Source organism: Molothrus ater, chromosome 7 (assembly GCF_012460135.2).
Source record: "Molothrus ater isolate BHLD 08-10-18 breed brown headed cowbird chromosome 7, BPBGC_Mater_1.1, whole genome shotgun sequence".
Classification (NCBI taxonomy): domain Eukaryota; kingdom Metazoa; phylum Chordata; class Aves; order Passeriformes; family Icteridae; genus Molothrus; species Molothrus ater.
In genome coordinates, this window is record NC_050484.2 from 19,021,426 (window position 1) to 19,044,298 (window position 22,873).

Consider the following 22,873-nt stretch of genomic DNA (forward strand, 5'->3'; position numbering starts at 1 on the left):
TCATGCTTGGGAATTGTAGAGTAATTATGGTAAGGAGACTGTAATATTTATTTTTCTAAAAAAAAAGTAGTGAAATGTCACATTATGAGATATACAGATAAATCTCAGTGTGACCCCAGTAACCTGGAAAATGTTTCTCAAAAATGTTTGTACAACTCATATTAAGCTTGTTGAATCATATCTGGAGAGCAGCATGTTTGCTATGATACTGTAATATAGAAAAAGATTATTAACTTAGTGAGATTTTTGGAAATCCTATTTATGCTAGTGTAAAGAATGTTTCTCTCCAATTTATAACGATGATCAAATGTCAGCGTATAGTCTTCTGCAGTTGCTTGCTGCCTTGGGTCAGGTCAATGGTAGACTGCAGCTGACCATTATTATGCAAAGAGTAGATAAAGTCTGGCTGTTGAGCAAGATGTCGTTACTGCACTGACTTTACTGAGCTTCATTTGTAAAATCCTCAGTGTAAACTTAGTGACAGATTTTTCTCTGACCTTTGGCTAGTCTTTATTTCCCCTCTTTTCCAGTTGTGCTCATAGACATACACCTTCTTTGTCTAGAGCAAAGGGCACCTCTCCTCTCCCCATAGTTATTTGTCTTTATTTTAAGTAGCACAGAGGTAGCATTTTTATCAAGGGGAACCACAAGTTTTGTCAATAGAATACTGCACTCATGTTATTTCCCCTGCTCCTAAACACTTGCAATCGTGTGTGTTACAAATTCTAGGAAGAGAGATCTTGACTGCTAATAGAGTGGAAAGTGTTGAAGATTTAGCTTTTGATTGGATCTCAAAGAACCTCTACTGGACAGATCCTCGATACAGGAGCATTAGTGTGATGAGGCTGGCAGATAAATCCAGGAGAGCTATTGTTCAGAATTTAAATAATCCTCGTTCAATAGTGGTTCACCCTGTTATTGGGTAAGTTTAGATTCTCATTTTAAATTATATGTACAAATTCATGGTTTAAACAGAACTGGTGAGATTAGATTTACATCTGATTCTGGATTTTTGTTCTTTTCAAAATACCATCTCTTTTCAGTTGTCTTGTCTTTATTTTGTTTGTTTTGTTCCAGCCTAGGATTGAGCACCCAGAGGAAAGGGCATGGTGAGAGAGATTGCACGTGACAGAAGCACTCAAAAGAACTCTCTTTAAAAGCACTATGTTTTTTTCCTTTTACTCCTGTTCATTGATAAAAAGGCAAAAGAACTTGGTTTCTTTGTGTCACTCACAAAGCTATTTCTTGTAGTTGAAAGATGGAGTTTGCTAAATTGTTTTTAATATACTTTCAATTTCCAGACTGCTAACATTGATTCTATAGTTTTGTCTCTCTGAATTTCTTTATTTGAACCATATTGGATACTACTGTTTGTATTTGATACAGACTTTAAAATATGTGACTCCATACACAAAATAAACCCTGCTTTTCTTTGATGGAACTGTCTCCTTTCAAATTCCATACTCTGTGTTCTCTACCAATGCCTAGGCAGTGTTTCTTTCACAGCATAGTTTGGCTTCATAATGTTGTATGACTGAATTTCTTGATTCTTGGATATTGATTTTTCATGAGTAACCAAATCGACTATTTTGAAAGTAATCTCATAACAATAATGTTGAACCTGGATCCTTGGATATCCCAACATTTTTTGTTTGCTGCTTTATAAAATTATTTAACATTAACTTCAACTCTTTGTAAGCATAAGTTAAATGGATCTGGAGAAAATTCTTTGTAGTATTCATGCTGGAAGATGCATTTTTTATTGTTTCTATTTATCTGTCAGTAATTACATGAGAACCTTAACAACTTTAATCAAGTTATGGATATTTTATATCTAAAGGACCTAAATACTTCCAAAGATTCTGGTGATTGTATACAGGAAAAATATGAATTGTTGGTACTACTGCCAATTGAGGAGAGGGACAACACAAAATGGTATTTTTTAAAGTTATACAAAGGATGTCATACAAAGAAAAATGTTAATGCTGTTTCAAATGTTTGCTCTGTTTAATCACATGATATAATTTAGTTTATGTGTCTTCTGACATGCGTTCTTTCAGGTACATATTTTGGACAGATTGGTTCCGTCCGGCAAAAGTCATGAGGGCCTGGAGCGATGGATCCCATGCCTTGCCAATTGTCAATACTACGCTAGGCTGGCCCAATGGCCTCGCCATTGACTGGAGGTAAGGGCAACGCGGAAGGCAGAGAAGCTTTCTGAGCAAACATGGTTCTTCCTTTAAACTGTTAGGGAGTAAAAATAAAGGAATGATGTCAGATTGCATGCACTGGCACTCTTTTATTGAAGACTTATCTTTCAATTGGTTGAAAAGCCTTAAAATATAAGGTTTTCTCAGAGTCCCTCCCCACACTCCCCAGTAGCTTCTTGTAGGTTGAAGATTATTATTTAAGAAAATGCTAGTGCTTTGTAATGGACGTAATGTCACTTAAAAAGATATAACATTTTCATATAACATTTTCATTATTTCTAGTTCTCTGAGGCTGTACTGGGTGGATGCTTTTTTTGATAAAATTGAGCACAGCACCTTTGATGGGCTGGACAGACGGACTCTTGAACATATTACTCAGATGACTCACCCATTTGGCCTTACAATTTTTGGGGTAAGTCTGGCACCGAAAAATATTATCTATTATTACCACAGGTTTTTCTTTTCATATGGTGAACATATGAAAGTTTGTGACACAAAATGGCAGAGATTTTGCAATACTGATTTTCCCAAAAAAGCACTCTTGAAACTTCCTACTAAAGATATGTGTCTAGTACTTCTTGCTTGTTTTTAGAACTGGTTTTGTGCATATTTATTTTAAAATAATTTTAGATAGGTCAGGTAATTCATGTAGTGCAACAAGTCAGATATGCTGTACTAATTATAGCTTCCAAGGTGAGCTGTTCATGCTGAACAGACAAAGTCAAACACCACTCCAGAGATGGTCAACATTTCAGGATTTCTAACAATTATATGTAAAGTTTGTTACTGGATTTATGTTGTGTCTGAAGAAAGATGTCAGTATGTGACCTTTTTTGATCATGTATAAAAATATCTTCAAAAATACTCTAACATTTTCCGTGAAGTAGTCTTAATGAATTACTTAAAATTTCCTTGGAATTTGAAATTCTAGTTGAATTTTTTGAGCCAATGTCAATAAAATTTGAGAGGGCTTCCCTAAGTTATGTAAGTTATGTCTGCCTATGACTGAAGGCTCACTTTGACAGCATTATAAGTGGTGAAGGTCCTTTTGTCTTTTTCATGAAACAATTATGAAAAATGGTTAAATTTTCATGAAAATTCTTCTAAAGTTTTTTTATGATACTTGATCTTTTATGCCATATTTCTGTATAATACGTTAAATATTTTTCAAAACAGGTTATGCCTATTTCACTGATTGGAGACTTGGTGGAATAGTTCGAGTAAGGAAGTCTGATGGAGGAGAAATGACTATTATTAGGAGGGGCATTAGTAACATCATGCATGTTAAAGCATACGACGCTCATTCCCAAATAGGTGAGCCTCTTTCTTCTGCAGAGGGAGGATGTGAGGTAGGGAATAAGAGACAAAATGTCAGGACAGCAGATTTCCATTTTCAATGCTATGAATGGATTCACTGAATCATAACTGACATGCGCAGGAGGCAGCATAGGCACTTGCAATCACACATTGTTTATTTCCAGTTGTTTAAATCCGTTGTTTTATTGCATCCAGTCACTGCTTTGTGACTGGATGCAATTTCCCTCTATGCCTTCTATTACTGTACTTAACAACTAAGCAAAATGAATTTATGATCCCATTGTGTTTTGTGTAATTGTATCACCAACTGCAACTTTGTATTTCTCCTTTTCTGGTTGAAGTTTTATTTAAACTAAATTATTTATTTTGAGGAATTGGGTAAATGTTTATTAATCAAATTACTATTCTTCAAGTAATTACTATGTATAAATCACTAATTTTTTCTTATTTTCTCATTTTCTCAAATTCTATGCGATTGTATGATCTAAGCCAAGGATTTGGTATTTAGATAATTTTGTGAAACAGCCAATACACTCATCAAACATATGATTTAATCTAAGGTTCACAGACTACTTGGTATCAAAAGATTGATCTGTTCTCGCAGCCTTGATCAGACAGAGATTCTCTTTTGTGGTAGTATATTTATTTCCAGACAGTTGCTGAAAATTGTCAGAAAATTGGATGAAATTTAATAGTATGTTTTTGTCTTCCATAAACATTTATGTCAGGAAGAGTATATGGAATCCAACACTCTTTTATGATACTGCTACTATTGCTGTCACTGAGCTTGACCTTATTGTGCAGTGTATGCAAAACCAGGACTTGCTACAGCACTTTTTTTACAGTTATTGTGCACTTGTAATAGTTGCCAAGATGTTATCTGCAGTGTGTGCATTGATCTTCTCTATCACTATTTAAGGCTCTAACTACTGTAATAGAGGCACAAATCCCAATGGAGACTGCAGCCATTTCTGCTTCCCAGTACCAAACTTTCAGAGAGTTTGTGGGTGTCCTTATGGCATGAAGCTGGCTCTGAATCAACTGACATGCATTGAAGATCCATCCAATGAGCCACCCACCTTGCAGTGTGGCTCCCACTCATTTTCCTGTGGTAATGGAAGATGTGTGCCTCGATACTATCAGTGTGATGGTGTTGATGATTGCCATGATAACAGTGATGAACAAAACTGTGGTTCTTTAAGTAAGTAATCCCTGTAACCTGCACTTAGTGTTCCTTGTTTGCAGTTCAGGAAATTTTATGGGTCAGTATGGCTTCATTGGAATAAATTCCAATTTTTTAGTGTTGCATCTGTGAATCTGAAATCTCCCTGGGAAATTAGTTACTTTGGAAATTACTTGGAATATAATTAGTTACTTTGGAAATTATATCATAGTAATACAGGATTCAGTCTCAGCCACCTAAACAGTGCATGAAAATATTCATATCTCGCCATTCTCAAAATTCAATTTACAGAGTAACAAAAATTTATTTTCTAAAGAAAAATGTTGTCTTTATTCTTATTTTTTGGTAAATTTTGAAAGATATTGAAAAATCAATAGCTTGCCTAATTTGGATGCATGGAGAGGAGCAAGCCATCTTAGTATAGATGAAGACACTTCAAAAATAGCACCATAAGAAAAACAATAAAACCATCTACATTGCCTAACCTTCCTCTAAGATAATAGTGGCACCTTTTATTTCACTTAACATCAGAATAAAAGATTTGTTTTTCATAATATTTGGGCAATGCTAATCTATTTGCTACATCTGGATTTTAACAGTTAAGTAAATTAAAAACACAGTGGTTCATTTCCTGGTTTTACAGTAGAGTAAATATTTTGTTGTTCAAGTAAATGAGAGAACAGTGGGATAATCACTGTTGATAAGGAATTGAAGAGAGGATAAGATACTGAAGATATTGAAGAGGCTTTTATGACATATCTGGTGCTTCTTCAGAGTTAATTATTTTAAATCACAAACAGGAAAATGGGACAGAGTAGTAAAATGTGCTCCCTAATGCACAGGACTAACTAGTATGACTGAGGTATAAACTGTTTCTTATTAATGGGCCATTTTAGAATAACTAGAATATCTTCTGGGGAAAAGTATAAAGCAAATGGTCACTAGAAGATGTTCCTTTTCTTGTTCTTTAGATTGTTGTCGAGTGGTTAACTGTTTAATTTTTTATTGCTTCTTGCAGTTTAAGAAAAGCTTGTAAGTATTCTGTTCAGTTCTGCAGCATGTTGCATAACAGACATTTTAATTCTAAGCGATGTGCACTTTGGAATTTGATGCATATTTTAGGTGTTCTCTAAGTGTAATGAATGTACTGATAACTGTTGCAGGAAAAGCAAGTTTTGAAGATCTTTATAAAGACTTTTTTTTTTTTATTCAGACAATACTTGTGCTTCTTCAGCTTTTACCTGTGCCAGTGGACAGTGTATTCCGGGTCGCTGGCATTGTGATAAACATAATGACTGTTTTGATGGCAGTGATGAATTGAATTGTCCTACACAAGGACCCTCTTCATGCCCTGCAACCCAGTTCACCTGTGATAATAGAAGATGTATTCCAAGAATCTGGCTATGTGATACTGATAATGACTGTGGTGATGGCTCAGATGAAAAAAACTGCAGTGAGTATTATGACTATCTGTTGTTTTTATAGTCAGCTGTGCATATCTTCATAGATATATTTGTTGGTATAAGGACAATAAATGAAATTGGGAAAAAAGGACTAGTATCTAATTTAGACTGATATTTTGTAGTCTTTTAGATGTGGAAAACTTGTCTAATTTGAAGTTCCAGGGCCAAGTAGAATGCAGAGAAATACTTAAAAAAATTAAAAGGGCAAATGTGATAATCGTAATCATGGTGCTGCATAATGTCATCCACTGTAATTAGCAAAAAGCAGTTAAAGCTGAGATGTTCTAAACACCTGCTTCATGAGTGATCTCACTGATGGCTTATGGTGTAGTCAGCTAACCTAGGCTTGAAGTTTTTACCAGACGAAGATAGTAGCTTTTTCATATACTTTCTTTTGAGCTATTTACTACTATGTGGAATCTTTTTTTTTTTGTTTTCCATGAGCCCAAGCCTACATATAAATGAAAAATTACCTGATATTAGTGCTTATAATTTATATGATTGCTAGTTGCTGTATTATATGCTGCAAGTTAGGGATAATGTTTTTTCTACTTTCTCAGCAATATGCTGATTTCAAAAGAGAGGAAATAAACACATTTGCATTTATTGTCATTCTTAATAGCTTTCACAGGTACTTGTGAACCCAGGCAATTCCAGTGCCCAGACCATCGCTGTATTGACCCATTCTATGTCTGCGATGGGGACAAAGATTGTATAGATGGTGCTGATGAGCGTGACTGCAGTAAGTGTAACTTTCTTTGTGTAATGTCTCTTTATTGTTTCCTCCCACTTGCCCCCAAAGGAGTCCTTGGTCATCTCATATTACCAGCTCCAAGACAGCATAATAAACCTATCCATAAATTAATCCTGTTTGTGATGCTTTTGATCTCTGGGCTGCTTGTGGAGGGCTGAAATCCGTTTCCTCTGTTTTCTGTGAATTGCAAAGTCACTGCATTTTCTGTGTCTTAGGGAAATAATGGTCTTCAGTGGAATTGATACCATATCAGACTTAAGCACCTGTAGGATAAATCTGATGCAGTCTAGCTCTGTAAAATAAATAAATAACATTCAATATTTTTAAATTTTGTAGTATATAACTGCAGTGCCACAGAGTTTAAATGTCTAAGTGGAGACCAGTGTATCAGCACCTATTACCAGTGTGATGGTGTTTTTGACTGTAATGATCACTCAGACGAGGCCAATTGCCGTAAGTATATTGATGCTGAAAGAAATACTTCAGTTATTAAGTGATGCTTTTGGAAATTTCCTTTAATCTGTTATGTAAAATACTGTCCTTGAAATCTTAATATTCTTTTCAGGGAAACTTGTCTTTACATCATTTTCCTGAGCAGGAATTTCAAACACAGGTTCCAGTGTAAGAAAATCATAGAATCATAGAATGGCTTGGGTTGGAATGAACCTTAAAGATCATCTAATTTCAACCCCCCTGCCATGGGCAGAGACACCTTTCACTAGACCAGGTTGCTCAAAGCCCCATCCCACCTGGTCTTGAACACTTCCAGGGATATGGCATCCACAATTTCTCATGAAAATCTGTTCCAGTGCCTCACCTTCCTCACAGCAAAAAAATTTATTCCTAATATCTGATCTAAACCTGTTTTCTTTCAGTTTGAAGCCATTCTTCTTTGTCCTGTAACTACATACCCTTGTAAAAATTTTCTCCCTATCTTTCAGTACCTGAAGGGAGCCTATAAGAAAGGCCACAATAAGGTCACCCCTAAGCTTTACTCTTTTCCAGGCTGAACAATTTTAATTCTTTTAGTCTTTTCTTGTAGGAGAGGTGCTTCATCCCTCTAACAATCTTGGAATAGACTAAGCAGATTATGCTGGCAAGAGTAGATGGCCCAAACAAAGAGGACAGTTTGCATTCCTTTTGGCTATAACATTTTGTTTTACTTGGCATTTCAGTCTCAGGATTTTAAAGCAAAATAAAGTTTATTAATATGAAAACCTGGTATTAATGAGAGTTATATTGAAACTTTTTTTTTAGTAATTTTTTTATACTTAAATTAGTCAAAATGCTACAACACAGGGTGGTGAAAGAGAAACTGATTTTCTGTAGCTTTGGACAGGTACATAGGTATAAATATGTGCTTGCTTAAAGTATAACAATAGTTGAATTGCCTTGTTGACCACATTATAAAGTAGGAATGAAATTAGTCACATTTTGAAATGTCAAAATTGACTGACTGTGAATCTATGCCCTGATCTAAAAGCAACACATTTCTTAATAGCACTGTAACTAGTTATATAAGAGATGAATACACATAGTGGTTTTGCTTCTCTGTCTAAAATTGAAACAGCTTCTGAACTGTTGAATGTCACTGTTCTAGCTACAAGACCACCAGGGATGTGCCACCAGCATGAATTCCAGTGTCAATCAGATGGCAGTTGTATTCCTGATCACTGGGAATGTGATGGCCATGTTGATTGTGCAGATGGCTCAGATGAACATCACAGGTGTCCTCCCAGAACATGTCCTCCCTCGCTTTTCCGCTGTGATAATGGCAATTGTGTGTACCGAGCGTGGATCTGTGATGGGGATAACGACTGCAGGGATATGAGCGATGAGAGGGATTGTCCAACTCAGCCCTTCCGCTGCCCCAGCTGGCAGTGGCAGTGTCCAGGTCACAGTATCTGTGTGAATCTCAGCAAAGTATGTGACAATTCTGCTGACTGTCCTAATGGAGCTGATGAATCCCCACTGTGCAGTAAGTTACTCTTCAAGTATCTACTGTAGACTATGTGTCATGTCTTCAGGAAGAAATGAAATACTCAGCATGCTCTATTTAATGTCACAATGTTTCTGGTGGAAATGTAAGCACAATGTAATTTGAACTCACATTTCTAAGTAGAACTTGCTTCCAGTGAAAAGATACTGCAATGATGACTGAGGAATTCATTCGCTATGTCCAGTCTTGTGCTCTGAATTCCAGTGTGATTCCCACTGACTTTAGATTTTTATATAATTACATGGGAACGAACTTTGTGTTCCTGGACACATTCACTAAAGCATAATATGCTTTATATTCAGATGCAATGTGATTCAATCCTTAATATTCTTTTGTAAATTTTTAACTTCAAGAATCATGATTAAAATCAAGAAGTTCATTTGTAGTGAGAATTTGTATTTATGTTGATTATTAATTGATTTAAACATAATCTTTTTCTTTCCTTCTTTCCTCCTTCTTCTCTTTAATCAATGCACATTCTCAGATGAACCCCAGCCAGGTATGATTATAAACTATTTTAAATTATTATTTATACAACTTTAAGATTGGAGTGGTAAAGTAAATTTTTTATATTTCTATCTATTTTTGAAAAAGTTGTTGTATATACATAGCCTTCTGTTTAGCATTCATTTGATGAGATTCAGTACATGTGATGTTGTTACCTGCCTTAATGTGCACTGTGTATGCTGTATTTTGCATAAGGACCACAGTCCATTCTCACACTGCAGAACTGAGATTCTGCGGTCATTTTAGTAGCAGTCTTTGGCTAATAATACAATTGTAAAGATTTAAATTTATCACAGGAAGCATTTTTGACTATGTGCTTATCTCTTTCCCCAACCCATCTTCAGATCAGGAAAGCTGCTCTGACAATAATGCTGGCTGCACTCATGAATGTATTCAAGGACCTTTTGGAGCTCAGTGTACCTGTCCTATTGGATACCAGCTTGCAAATGACTCCAAGACCTGTGAAGATATTAATGAATGTGACCCTCCAGGCTTTTGTAGTCAGCACTGTTACAATGAGAGAGGATCCTTTAGGTGTTATTGTGATGAAGGATACATTCTAGAAGCCAATGGGAGGATTTGTAAAGCAGCAGGTGAGAAACATTGATGTCAGTCTAAGAATGACAGCAGTGCCTGAAAACTGTCCAGCTTTGTGTCTCAGTTTGAAAGACAGGTGTCTGCCAAGGAAGGCGGAAAGGAAAATATGATGCCCTTCCCTCCAAATTATTATAACTTTGAAATTAAGGAGCTTTCAGGTAAAGATATGGGAAAAGGAATAGCAGTTCTTTATGAGTATATATACACATGTAGATATGTATAACAAGACAAATAGCCAACCCCTCTAGCAGCAGCAGCAGCAGCAGCGAACCGAACCGACCGGACCCCCGGGGCCGCCTCCTCTGGGCTGCGGGCGCTTCCCGTCTCTGCAGTTCCGCTCCCGGCCGCCAGGGGCGCTGCTGGCTCCGGCCCGGCGGGGCGGCTGCGGTGATTCCCCTGCGCCGGTAGGGGGCGCTGTGGCGCGAGCTCGGCCGCGTCCCCCTCACGGGAGGGATGGTGAATTGGGCTGCAGTAGGAACCTCGCAGCGGCGGCTGGAACCCCAGAGTAGGAAAGGAAATGTATCAGAAACTCCACAGCTGTAGCAGGAGCCGCAGGGGCTTCCCGGCAGGCAGGGGTGCGGGGTTGGAGTGTAGCGAAAACCCGGAGCAGTGGCAGAAAAACGACAGGGCTGGGCAGCGGCAGCCCCGCTCCGTGCAGCCGGAGGAGAGCATCCTTCGAGGGGGTCCCAGGTTTTCCCCTGAGGCACTCAGGTAGGTGGTGAGGGCCCTTCCCAGTGCGGTAGGGTGTTAAGAAGGTGCCAGTCCACCAGCTGCTCTTACAAGCAGAGGCTCACCCACAGTAAGGAAGAAGCAGTACGGGGTGGGGCGGTGGCAGTGGCATCAGCTCGACCGACCGTCCTCCTCCGATGCCGACAGCAAAAGCATGGAGTCCAGCCCAGCCCCTCACCCCCCAGCCAAAATCTCGAGGTATTGCTGCCCTTCCCGAGAAAATGCCCCTCAGCTAGATAGTGCAACCTGCTGCACTCATCCCCCTTCTCCTGGGCTATATCCTTTGTCTCTCTTAAGTACCAGTCCTTAATTATCTTTTAGCAACAAATTGGAGAAAATTCCCTGAGAGAAAGGAACTAAAGGAAAAATCTAACTGCCAACACTTTGCCGTTACGATCTTTTTCTCTTAAAAGAGTTGATTTTAGAGCTGTTCATGGCAGATGACCGTGAGAATTAAAACTGTCAGCTGTAGGGTTAATTAGAAACTAATATTTCATAGAAATTGTATATTTCTATGAACGCTATTTTTTTCAGCTTGCAATGATCAAAAATATATTTTGAAGAAAAGCAATGTCAGAGGCTTGTAAGCCGTAGGCCAAAATTAACTGTTTATAAAGTTCAATGCTCACAAAGTGTTAAAATCCCAGCCTTTCATAAGACTTATCTGGTGCCTATGCTGTACTTTGCTCATTTCTAAGGAGCAGACATCACTGATGCAGCCTAGATGCCAGTTGTTCTCTGTCTCTTCTGTAGTACACTGACAGGGAAGAGAAGCCATAAACCCTGTGGAATTTATCTCTACAAGTTTCCTGGTTTAGGGATATACTCAGGTTGTGGAAGACACTTGCATTTTCTCTGCACATAAGCTTGGCCGTTACTAATAGGGAGTTTCTTGTACTTTGCTGTCTTTATGGTTGATGCTCTTCAGTTGTTTTTCAGCATCTTATCTGTGCAACCTAATTACAGCAATCTATGGCTTTCCTGTAATCTGCTTCTTCTCCCTTGTTCCCACATGGTCCAAAGGGGGAAAAAAGAGAAGGTGGGTTACAAAGGAGGGAGACCAGGCTGAGTAGATTAATTGGAAGTGCCAAAAACTTTGGGAGTTGCATTGGGAGTGGGAGATGAAAGAGTTTTATGGAGGAATGAGTATTGGATATCAGCAGCAAACTGGTTAGACAGTGGGCAATAGGACCTAAGGTCCAGATAGGAGCCTGGGAGGGAAGTCTGTAAAAGGAGTTATGGAGAAAAGCCAGTGTAGATTTAAAAGTCAGGATGGACAGACTGGATATGATACTATATCTTGGCCTGGGAATTGATTTAAATTTGTCCTTTCAATATTTATGTCTAGATACTATAGCGTTGATGCTATAAAGTCATGTTAAATTACTCAGGGTTTCTTTTTCTCCCAATTACTGTTGAATAGCTCATTGGTTTATTTTAATTTCTATTCCTCTGACAGAATCTGGGAATCTTCTTTTGCTGGTGGCAAGTCGTAACCAAATTGTTGTGGATAACATCACTTCTCAGTCACACAGTATTTATTCTCTGGTTCGGGATGGGACAAATATTGTGGCTATTGATTTTGATTCAGTCACAGATCGTATCTTTTGGTCTGATACAACACAGGATAAAATTTGGAGTGCTTATCAAAATGGGAGTGACCGAAAAATAGTAAGTTTTGCTAAGTAAGTTTTCTTGTCTTTTATGGAGAGAAAATGAAGACACTGTATCTTTAGTTAATGAAGGAGAAGAGGAAAATCCAAATATAGTAAGAAAAGAGATAACAGAGACAAAGTGAAACAACTTTGTAGATAAGCTAAGCTAACATTTCAAATAGCTGTTTGAAAAGGGAAACTGAATGCTTTCAAGCAGCCCTTTTTTAAGCATCACAATATAAACTGATTTTCCTATTAGTAAATTCTAACTTCTTCAATAGACCTCCTGAAGTTAGTAGGAGTGTTTGGGTTTATGTATAAAATTACTTTGCCGTAATTTTGAATATGTACATTGTGATTCATTCTGCATTGTAGACCTAGAAGAAATTGGAAACTTGTTCATAATTTTCCATATCTATAGAAATGCAAAGGGTAAAATTTAATATAATCTTTTTTTTTTCCTCTCCCCCACCTGCTTTTTTGTTCTTGAACAGGTGTTTGACAGTGGTGTCACTGTGACTGAAAGTATAGCAGTGGATTGGGTAGGTCGTAACCTTTACTGGACAGACTTTGTTCTGGAAACAATTGAAGTCTCCAAAATGGATGGGAGCCACAGGACTGTGCTGATCAGTGAAAATATAACAAACCCAAGAGGACTAGTGTTAGATCCTAGAACTGAGTAAGATTTTTCATTTTATTTTTATTAAGATGCTTATTTTATGATGTAACTATTAAAATTTAAGACATGTCCAAATTGTATTTGAATTGTAAATGACAAGTGGAAGGAACAACTTAGAACAATTTAGTGTGTTTGCAGAGTTGATTAATATTTCAAGTCATTAAGTAATTACTGGTGATATGTTGCTCTGTTTCAGTGCAACAAGATGGTTTTTCACCTATAAAAGATTTTTCTTCATTTGCTTCTGAGTTAAGAAGTATTAATTCAAAATTATGATGTATCACTTCAGTTAGTGGTATACCACAAACAATGTGATGTCATGTCATATGCCTACCTTCATAGTTCCAAGTCTGAAATAATTATCCAGATTGTATTGTTATCACAAAAGCACCTTCCCATTTCAGATAGCAAGTGGTATAGAGTTAATGTGATGATTTGAACTGTTCATGTGCAAAATTTTACTCTTTTTTGAGGTTTTCAATGCCTTGAACTCTGTTTACTGCCAGTTTCAATGCTGTTAACATTATCAATGAATACCTGTTAGAGTGTAAGCCTGTATTAAATTATTACGTAGCAGTCAGAGGATGAGATTATAATAAACATTAAAAACCAGTGACACCAGTAGCTTCTATATTGACAAAACCAGTAGCTGCTATTATTGACAAATAGAAACAACAGTAGAAGTGTTAAAAGAATTTTTATAACAGAAATTACTGTAATATCTTCAGTAAGCATGTTGCTAAAGTAAATTATTTCAGTATCATTATGTAGGACTGTTCATAGAAAGATTGCTTCTACTTTTTGGCTAATGATTCTTTATGGAATGTTTCTCAATAGGCTGCTAGTTTTTTTCCCAGCTTGCTAACCATGAGTTACTTTTTTCAGTGCTCATGTAATGTTCTGGACAGACTGGGGCCAAAACCCCCGAATTGAAAAAGCCAGCATGGATGGCAAAATGCGCACAGTGATTGTTAATAATAAAATCTACTGGCCCAATGGACTTTCCATTGATTATCCAAATAAACTTCTCTATTTTGCTGATGCTTATCTTGATTATATCGATTTCTGTGATTACAATGGAAACAACAGACGACAGGTGGTTGCAAGTGATCTGGTAAGACATTAATGAGGAACTGTGTCCCTGCTGATAGTACTGAAAAATATATTAGCGTTGTCATAGACTTGGGTGTATTTTTCTTCAAAATTATTGAGTGAAGCAGATGTGAAGTATTTTATCTGCTTCCTGCTGCTGGAAAAAGAGAAATTGCTATCCTATTCAGTCTCTCAGGAGTCTGGAGCTGCCTGTAGACTTGGTGCTTTATAGCATTCTCATCTGTTTCTGTCTGCATGTGTGAAATCTGAAGGTGACATCAGACACTGCTGCAACTAGGTGGTACATTTTCTGTAGGCAAGTATAGTAGAGAAAGCCTGGAGAAACTTTTCCTGGTATTTTGTGAGTGATTATTGCTACTATTCTTGACAGGAGTGAAGGGTTTTGTGCTATGACTTGTGTGCAGCAACTCCATCAAGACAATCCCTCTTACAGTCTGTCTCCCAGTGAAGTGCTGCTGGCAGCTTGTAGCACTGTCCTTGTACCAACACAATAGCACAGATGTTCAGCTGGCACACAAGCTGGTATCAATAACCATGTGAATCCCATGGTTAATGACTCCTGGGTTTTTACTTTTGGCTGGAGAGACAATTAGCGTGATATAGGAGCCAATGCAATCTTTCCACTCCTGGTTATCTGAAATCTAGATAAACCTTCTTCTTTGATCCTCTGGTAAATTTTAGGGGGGCTTATCAAGGATGCAGGTTCTTGACAAATCCATAATTCTCACTAGACATTTCCTCTTGTGCTTTTGAAAATCTACAATTGGCTCTTTATCTGTGGGTTCTACCCAAAGTAGTTAGACTGCTTTGTTAATTCCTCATTCTCTTTATCTCACAGGGTCTATATAGCATTCCACTTTAAAACAATATATATTTTTCTCATTATTAATGTATTATTTTTAGACTATAGATGACATTTCATTTTTTTTCTGAAAAATATCTTTTGAGAAACAGTTGCTTCATTATTTATTTATTTAAAAATTACGCTCACCTCTGTTATTATTTCATTGCAAGCTTTACATCAGCAAATCTCCAGAAGTACATTGGTCATCAACCTTGCCTTTTTAGATATTGCAGCATCCACATGGTCTAACTGTCTTTGAAGATTTTGTGTACTGGAGTGACCGCTATACTAATCGAGTAATTCGGGCCAATAAATGGCATGGAGGAAACCAGACAGTTATGATTTATAACATTCACCAGCCTTTGGGTCTTGTGGCAGTCCATCCTGTAAAGCAGCCTGATGGTAAGTTCATCAAAACAACTTTGGTAATTGCAGAAATAAGCATGCAGTGATGTCATTCATTGGAACACCAAGAATCAGTCTTTTCAGCAAATGGGTTGGGTTAAAACAAGCAAATGATTCATACTATTGACTTGCAGCTGTTCAATCTGGTGCTAGGGAAAGCAACCACACAGGCAGCATTTCAGGATGATGACTAGCCAAAAAGAAAAAGAAGGGGGTAGTGTGTGCCATTTTCTTGCACTTTGTTCTGAATGTTTTTACAAGACAATTGAGGCATTTTTGGAAAGCATTTTAATTTAAAAAATTTCTCTCTGTGGCATACTAGATTCAATTTCTTGTGTGGTAATAATAATTTTTGAAAAGATTACTGTCATCAACTTTCTCTGAAAGTACTTCTACATTATTTAAGTCAATGAAACAATAATGATAAATAATGCCCTTCATTGCATTAAATGTTCTCTCTGAGATCTTGTGCAGGTGATCTCTTGCAGCTTAAAGACTAAAAAACCCTAAATTATTTCTGTTAGGGTAGAGATCTTTCATATCAGACTGTTTTGTTATTTCATAGCATGACTTGAAGAGTGTTGAGCATGTTGATAGGAATATTATCTTTCAGCTTCAGTTATATTTCTTGTGTATGGAGTGTTTCCAGCTAATAAATATTACTTTTTTTTTCTTTTTTTCCTCAAATACACCCCCATGCCAGGGAAGGTGGAGACTTCCCTGAGTATCTGAGTAAGGCACTAGTACTTTCAGTGCTGGATTTATTTTGGAACAAAGCCTTCCTCAGACATGTTCAAAACTAAAGCTGCCTATTCTCACTGTCAATTGTTCAGTTAGCAGGGCATAGCTTTAATTGATTCATCATAATTATGGTTTGAGAGGTTTTATTTTACAACCTAAGGTTTAAAAAATTTCTATCCCTGGAGAATTTTTTCTTCTTTTTCTTCATTGTATTTAGTATATTTGATAATTTTTCATTCTGAATTATTCTATTGTACTTTATGTGGCCAGACAAAAAGGGAGAGAATGGAGTACTTGCAGAATAGCACAACACACTGATGTTGACAAATGAAGGAATAATTACATGCTGATTGAAATTCCAGATGCAGTAATAAAACTGTCATCCACTCTCTTATTTTGTAAACCATTGGATCTTACACTAACCAGAGTTTAGATTTTTTATACTGATGACATGAACAATTTTCTTACAGTTTGAGTTCTGAGTTTATGCCATTATTGTCATGTTAATTTGTTTTCAGTTCTTGTTAGTTTTTATATTGGTAACAATTGTGTAAATTCCTGGAACTTCCAAGCTTTTTAGAGTAAGGTCTGCTGCCATTGCTAAGGATGTACTCAAAATCTGATTTTTGTTTTCTTATGAAGATTACTCATTCTGAAAAATCTTGTACAGTAGCAAGTTTGTGGAAGTGGTTTAGATTGAATTTTAGTGTATAGTAATAATAGCAGTCAGGAGAGATTTTCAGTGTCTTTTTTTTACATTTTACAACTTTCGATTCACAGTTTCAAAGTCAGCTAAGAAATTTGGTGTTGAATTCCCACTATCTTTGAGTAAGACATTGCAACTATTTTCTCTTGAGTTTCTCTAAGAAGTTTCAGCAAAAAATTTAAATCCTCCATCTAGAAGGGTTATTACAATCAAGGACTGCAAATCCCACAGGTTTCCTCATGCAGTTAAGAAAAGTTTGAAATAGAGTTTGAAAGTTTTTTTGTGATGCATAAAAATTGCAAAGATTACTATGATAATGTACTGGTTTTCCATGGAAAATTGTATCCTGTCACAAGTATATTGTATTCCTTGTGGTTCTTAGAAATAATTTCATTGTTTTAATCTTAAGGAAATAGCAAAACTTTCTTAGTTCTGGGTTAATGTCAGTAGCAATGAGAATATTCTCTCTAGTTGCTTATATTGTTATAGCTGCTAATAGTTCCCTTCTTATTTTCAGGTATTAATTCCTGTGCATCATCCCCCTGTAGCCATCTCTGCTTACTTTCTTCATCTGGACCACTTTTTTTTTCCTGTGCTTGCCCTTCAGGATGGATCCTTTCTCCTGATAACAGGAACTGCATGAGAGGTAGGGCAGTATATGAATGAGATTTTGAGAGGTGCAGTGATGCTGTGTTTTGTGGTTTTTCGTGCCAGATTTTTTACTGCAAAATTTATATGAAGGTGTTAAGCAGCCAGTAAAGAAAATCAAAACCAAACCAACCAACCAAGTATTTGATCTATTATAAAAGATTCAATGGGTTACTTCTACAGCCCAGTTCCCTGTTAAGTGGTAGCTTGTGCCTGTGGGAAGAGGAGGGTAGGATTTGTTCTCCAAAGACCAAAGCACAAGGAAAAGGGGAGGGAATCTGTGTTCAGGAGATTCTCTTCCCCTAGTCCCTAGCAGAGGAGAAATGCAGTTGCTGACTCTCACTCTGCAGCTCTCTGATGCACTTTCTCAGATCACCCAATGCATTGCCCTTTGTTAATAAGATTTAAACATAAGGGTACAAGTTTACCTAAAAATAAATATACCAAAAGGGAGTATGTCTGTTCCCTTAGGGATAAAACCAGAAAACATTTCTGCAGTTATATTTTGTAATAATGATCAGCAGTTGCCCTGTGATGTTGTTCCATGCTTGTGGGTCCTGCTTAATATGCATTAGAACCTATCACAGGCAGGTCCTGCAGAATCCTCAGAGCTTTGGCTGGTTCCTCTTCTCAGAGATTTGAAAAAACAGCTTAGAGCAGCTGCATAAATATCCTTCTTTTGTTTGGCAGTGAGTGATCCTGCCTTATTTACTTGCTTCTGCTCAGAATTTGCCTTGTGATTGCACAGTGCTGAAACTTAAAATGTTACAACAGTTTAAATAACTGATAACCTTGTTCCTAGTGAGGGAACAAACCTCTATGTAAGTGGTTTCAAAACATCACTGGTAATATTGAGCCATTCTCAGCATCAGGAACTTTTGGGTGGGAGGGCAAAAGCATATCAAAAGCATATCATAATGCCTTTTTCTTGACCAGAAGCAACTCTGAATTACTCTTTGTTTTCACAGTTGAACACCCTTTCCTTATTGCTGTAAGAGATAATATAATTTATGGAATTTCTCTGAACCCTGAGGAGAAGACAAATGATGCTATGGTTCCAATAGCAGGAGTTCAAAATGGTGTTGATGTTGACTTTGATGACTCTGAACAGATGATTTATTGGGTTGAAAATCCAGTAAGTTAGTATTTGTGTTCAAAATTTGCACTAAATTAAAACCTTTTTTATTTTTGAGAAGTATTTTGGACTGAAATATGTTATCATTTCTTTTTGTTGGTGTGGTGTGGTGGGTTTTTTTTTCAAAATTTTTTCTTATTTTGTTGGTTTCTCCCCCAAGGCAAGTAAAGAAGCTTTGTCTCTTTTGTAAAGTAGTTCTTATTTTTGTCAGCAGGAACATCTGATTAATGTTTTTTCCTGGCTCAGAGACATGAAGAGGAAACACTGGAGAGCATTGACAGACCCACGCTCTCAGCCCTGCTGTGCTGTAGTTTGCTCTCTCTGCTCTCTTGACTTAGCAGTCAACTCTGCAAACACAGCCAGAGCACTTCTCCATGGGAGCAGTGCACTGGACACAGTGACACTTAGCATTAGAATGAATGTATGTGCATTTAGTCTGAGCACTTAATGAACTGACATCATAAAGAAGCTTCTTTTTCTTTAAATAGATGGTTGCAAACTCACAAGAATTTCCAGGTAGCACATGTGAGGCTTATAGATTTAAAAATGAATTTGAACTAATTTTTAGTAGTTATTTATAATTGTTTGACTAATTGCTTTTATTGCTGGTCATGAACTAAGAAACTATGTGTGTTCTATAAGGCTAACTTGTCACAAAAAACAAAAGGGGAAAAAATTACATAATTTTTGTGAATGGACACTTCAAAAGGAAAAAATCTATGGTAGTCTGTGAGACAGATGTGATAGGAAACTACTGATTCTGCAATATGTCTTCACTCTTGGAAACTTAAAAACAATTCTTTTTGTCAAGAAAAGCAATAATTAGGTCTTGGAGAAATATGATGGTAGATAAGGAGATTTCTGTAATTATGTTTTGACAGAAACAATTCACACAAACTTGTTATGTTTCATCCACACAAGATTTTTGGGTTTTTTTCCCAATCTGCTTTCTTTACATTTTGCAGCTCTGAAGTAAATACAATTTTTAAAAGAACTAATTTTAAAGTGTATTCTATGCCACTAATAAAGAAATTACATTTTGTTTAATAATTTGTTCTTTTAGAGTTAGAATGTTTAGTTCAATGAAGTAGTTAAATAGACCTATTTAAGCAAATCTTTGCCCGAGAAACTACTTAAGTACCTGGGAACCTGTTTCATCTTCCCTGCAGTCTGAAAAAATATTCTTGACAGATGTCAGCCAGCAGACACAGCTGACATATACAATAGTGTGGGCAGTCAAGGGCTAATACATCCATTATCAGCAAGTTAAATCCTGCCAAGTGGAATGGCAGGTGCCTTCACAGGGCAAGTGTTAGGTGTTAGGTCTGCTTTAGCTGGGTCTTGACAAGGCCTGCCAAAGGTGTGCCTCTGGGCTGTGCCTCCCAGCTGTACCCCTGACCTGCAGGCCTCAGGCTTCGGTTGCTCCCAAACAGAGCTGAGACACTTGTGTCAGTCATGGAACACCCTCTGCAAAAAACATATTTCTGTCTTCCTGTTCTCCATTTTATATTCCTGGTTCTGCCTTATCTCTGCCTCTGCCTCCTTCTGCCTAGAACTGTGATTAGAAATGATTGCAGTATAAAAGAAGTGCTAGTGTAGTTGCAATAGAAGAGTGTTTTCTGCTCTTGACACTTTTTAAACTTTTGTTATTTTTCTTTCCAAGGGTGAAATTCACAGAGTGAGGTCAGATGGAGCCAACAGGACAGTTTTTGCTCCAGCAGCTGTTATTGGTGCTCCTACTGGTCTGGCACTAGACTGGATATCTGCAAACCTGTATTACACGAACCCAGGGACACAGTCAATTGAGGTAATTATTTAAGAGGGACAATTGGAAAATAAGAGCATAGATTTTTCACTGCTACATATACAGGTTTAAATTAGTAATATTTATTTCATGAAAAACTTAAATTAGATTTACTTTAAAGAGTAATCTGTCAGTAGAAAAATACTTCACAAACTTGAACAGAAACTTAAATTTAAACATAGTCAAAAAGATTGAAAGTGATATATTCTGGACACTTTATTTGTGCATAGATCTACCCTGCAAACTTTATTTGTGTATAAATTTTTTTGTTTTCTCCCTACAATGCCTTAGGCTTCTAGTGTTAAACACACAGGTGTGTTTAACACTATGATGACTAGAGTTACTACTGTTATTATCCTTACTTCAAATCAATTATCCGAATGCAATGCCTCTGATAGTAAAGGAATGCTGCCATTGAACTCAGTAAGATCCATTCCCAAATGCTTTGATAATGTATCATGTAGCTTTCTAGAGACAAGCAGTCTCATGGTATGTGAATGATAAAATTGTCATTCAGAGTAGGGAAATGGAGGATAAGTAATATATTATATAGTAATGACTGTGAATAAACCCAGTCATTAGTTCTTGTTCCAAAGTATAAATGCCTACTATTAAATTAAAAGGCAGCTAATTTGAGCAAATGAAATGGGATACTTCCTAAATCAGAAATTCATCTACCCATTCAGTCCTTGAAGATATTATGGAAACTGAAAGATAAATTGTTTTTATGCTTAGGAGCCTTCCTTGTTATCATAGGCAGGTTCTTAGCTGCAAGCAGCTCTTTCAAGGGGTGCATGTTAGAGAAAGGCGGTGGTTAGAGTACAGAACAATGTGCTTTTTCTTCATGGTATTCAAGAAAGTCTTCTGCAATTTCAACTCCATGTTGATTTAGGCTTCATTCCTGTAATTTGAAAATGCACTGTAAGTTCTATATTGCATGATCTGATAAGTTCAATGTTTGCATAGGTCCTGAAGCTGCATGGTGACATAATGTACAGGAAAACACTGATTACCAATGATGGCACCTCTCTGGGAGCTGGCACACCAATTGGTTTGGCAGTTGATCCAGCAAGAGGGTAAATTTCCAGAACTGCTGTTGTATTTGCTCATGAATATATTCTCCATATTTTTCTTGTTTTTTAGGGTTTTCATCCTGGATTTGACATGGTTTGGTTTGTTTCATATTTGGACAGAACTTATTTACTCTTTTTAAGCTGTAAAAAATAATTGCATAGCTTCCTAAATTATTACATAGATGTTCATCTCCTTAATTTACAACATGCTGGTATAGTACCATTTTTTAATGTAAAAGAAAATCTCAGAATATTATGATTGTGAAAAAATTCCTGAAAAATGAGAACCCAGAATAAAGAGTACTCCAAAGTCTTTCTGTAAAATATCTTGTGATGTCTGACTTGAGCCTAGAAAGATGTATTACATGGGAAAAATGTCACATGTCAAAAAGTATAGCACTAAATATAATTTTGCTGCTTGTTCCCAAAAAGAACAATTTGCCTTTTTTTTTTGTTTCATCTAGATGTTTTCTAATTCTGTAGTTTTAATTGAAAATTGAAACCAAACTCACTCTGAAATGTTGCAGCCATCTGTGAAACAGAATTATTATTATAAGGAGGAGTCCTTTTATGTTATAGTCTTAATACTCTACTGCATTTACCTGCTGATGTTATCATGGGACAAAATAGGCGAGGTTATGGATTTCTAAAAATTATTTAAGAGGCATTCCTCTCTTTCAAGAGAAGCAGGTGTTTCTCTTTGTCGAGAGAACAAGCATTCTTCTCTTTCTCAAATAAGCTCTTTTTAACTGTGGTTTGATTCAGCATGAGCTCTGTTCAGCATGTGCTGAAGTGTTTGACAGAGGAATTGGTTTTAAGTGTATGCTCAAGCGACTCTGGTCCACTGATTTCTCTTGCTTCTAGTTTTGCTAACAGATCTGCTAATGTCTGTTACAGGAAGCTGTACTGGACAGACCAGGGAACTGACAGTGGAGTCCCAGCAAAGATTGCCAGTGCAAACATGGATGGCTCGAGCATACAAACCCTCTTCACTGGCAACCTGGACCATGTAGAGTTTCTTACCATTGACATTAAGGAACAAAAGTTGTACTGGGCTGTCACAAGCACAGGAATGGTAGGAGATATATTTTTAATAATTGCTTCTTTACCTGTCTCTGCATCTATGGTTCACATGAGTGACTTAGTTACTTCAGTTTTCTTTTATAAATGGGATTTGCAGACCAAGCAAAATCTGGATAGTTGTTATTAAATACCATCAAAAGTATGAGATCAGAAATCATATACTGCTTGCCTTTCCTTCCTACCTTGTACCTAAAGATTTCATGCACAAAAGAGATGTTAGTATCATGC

General features: G+C 36.9%; 1 protein-coding gene across 1 annotated transcript in view; it reads left to right on the forward strand.

The window, feature by feature from the left end:
- LRP2 (LDL receptor related protein 2) overlaps window positions 1–22,873 on the forward strand; it is a 110,770-nt gene that overhangs the window by 40,624 nt on the left and 47,273 nt on the right. Inside the window, exons 17-35 of the mRNA XM_036387093.2 lie at window positions 730–922; window positions 2,061–2,186; window positions 2,493–2,626; window positions 3,387–3,524; window positions 4,447–4,728; window positions 5,924–6,163; window positions 6,796–6,915; window positions 7,264–7,380; window positions 8,528–8,905; window positions 9,778–10,026; window positions 12,219–12,430; window positions 12,909–13,093; window positions 13,979–14,207; window positions 15,275–15,452; window positions 17,420–17,548; window positions 18,519–18,685; window positions 20,349–20,492; window positions 21,456–21,565; window positions 22,460–22,637. Of these exons, the coding sequence (XP_036242986.1) occupies window positions 730–922; window positions 2,061–2,186; window positions 2,493–2,626; window positions 3,387–3,524; window positions 4,447–4,728; window positions 5,924–6,163; window positions 6,796–6,915; window positions 7,264–7,380; window positions 8,528–8,905; window positions 9,778–10,026; window positions 12,219–12,430; window positions 12,909–13,093; window positions 13,979–14,207; window positions 15,275–15,452; window positions 17,420–17,548; window positions 18,519–18,685; window positions 20,349–20,492; window positions 21,456–21,565; window positions 22,460–22,637 (3,509 nt within the window). The remainder of the gene's footprint in view (window positions 1–729; window positions 923–2,060; window positions 2,187–2,492; window positions 2,627–3,386; window positions 3,525–4,446; window positions 4,729–5,923; window positions 6,164–6,795; window positions 6,916–7,263; window positions 7,381–8,527; window positions 8,906–9,777; window positions 10,027–12,218; window positions 12,431–12,908; window positions 13,094–13,978; window positions 14,208–15,274; window positions 15,453–17,419; window positions 17,549–18,518; window positions 18,686–20,348; window positions 20,493–21,455; window positions 21,566–22,459; window positions 22,638–22,873) is intronic.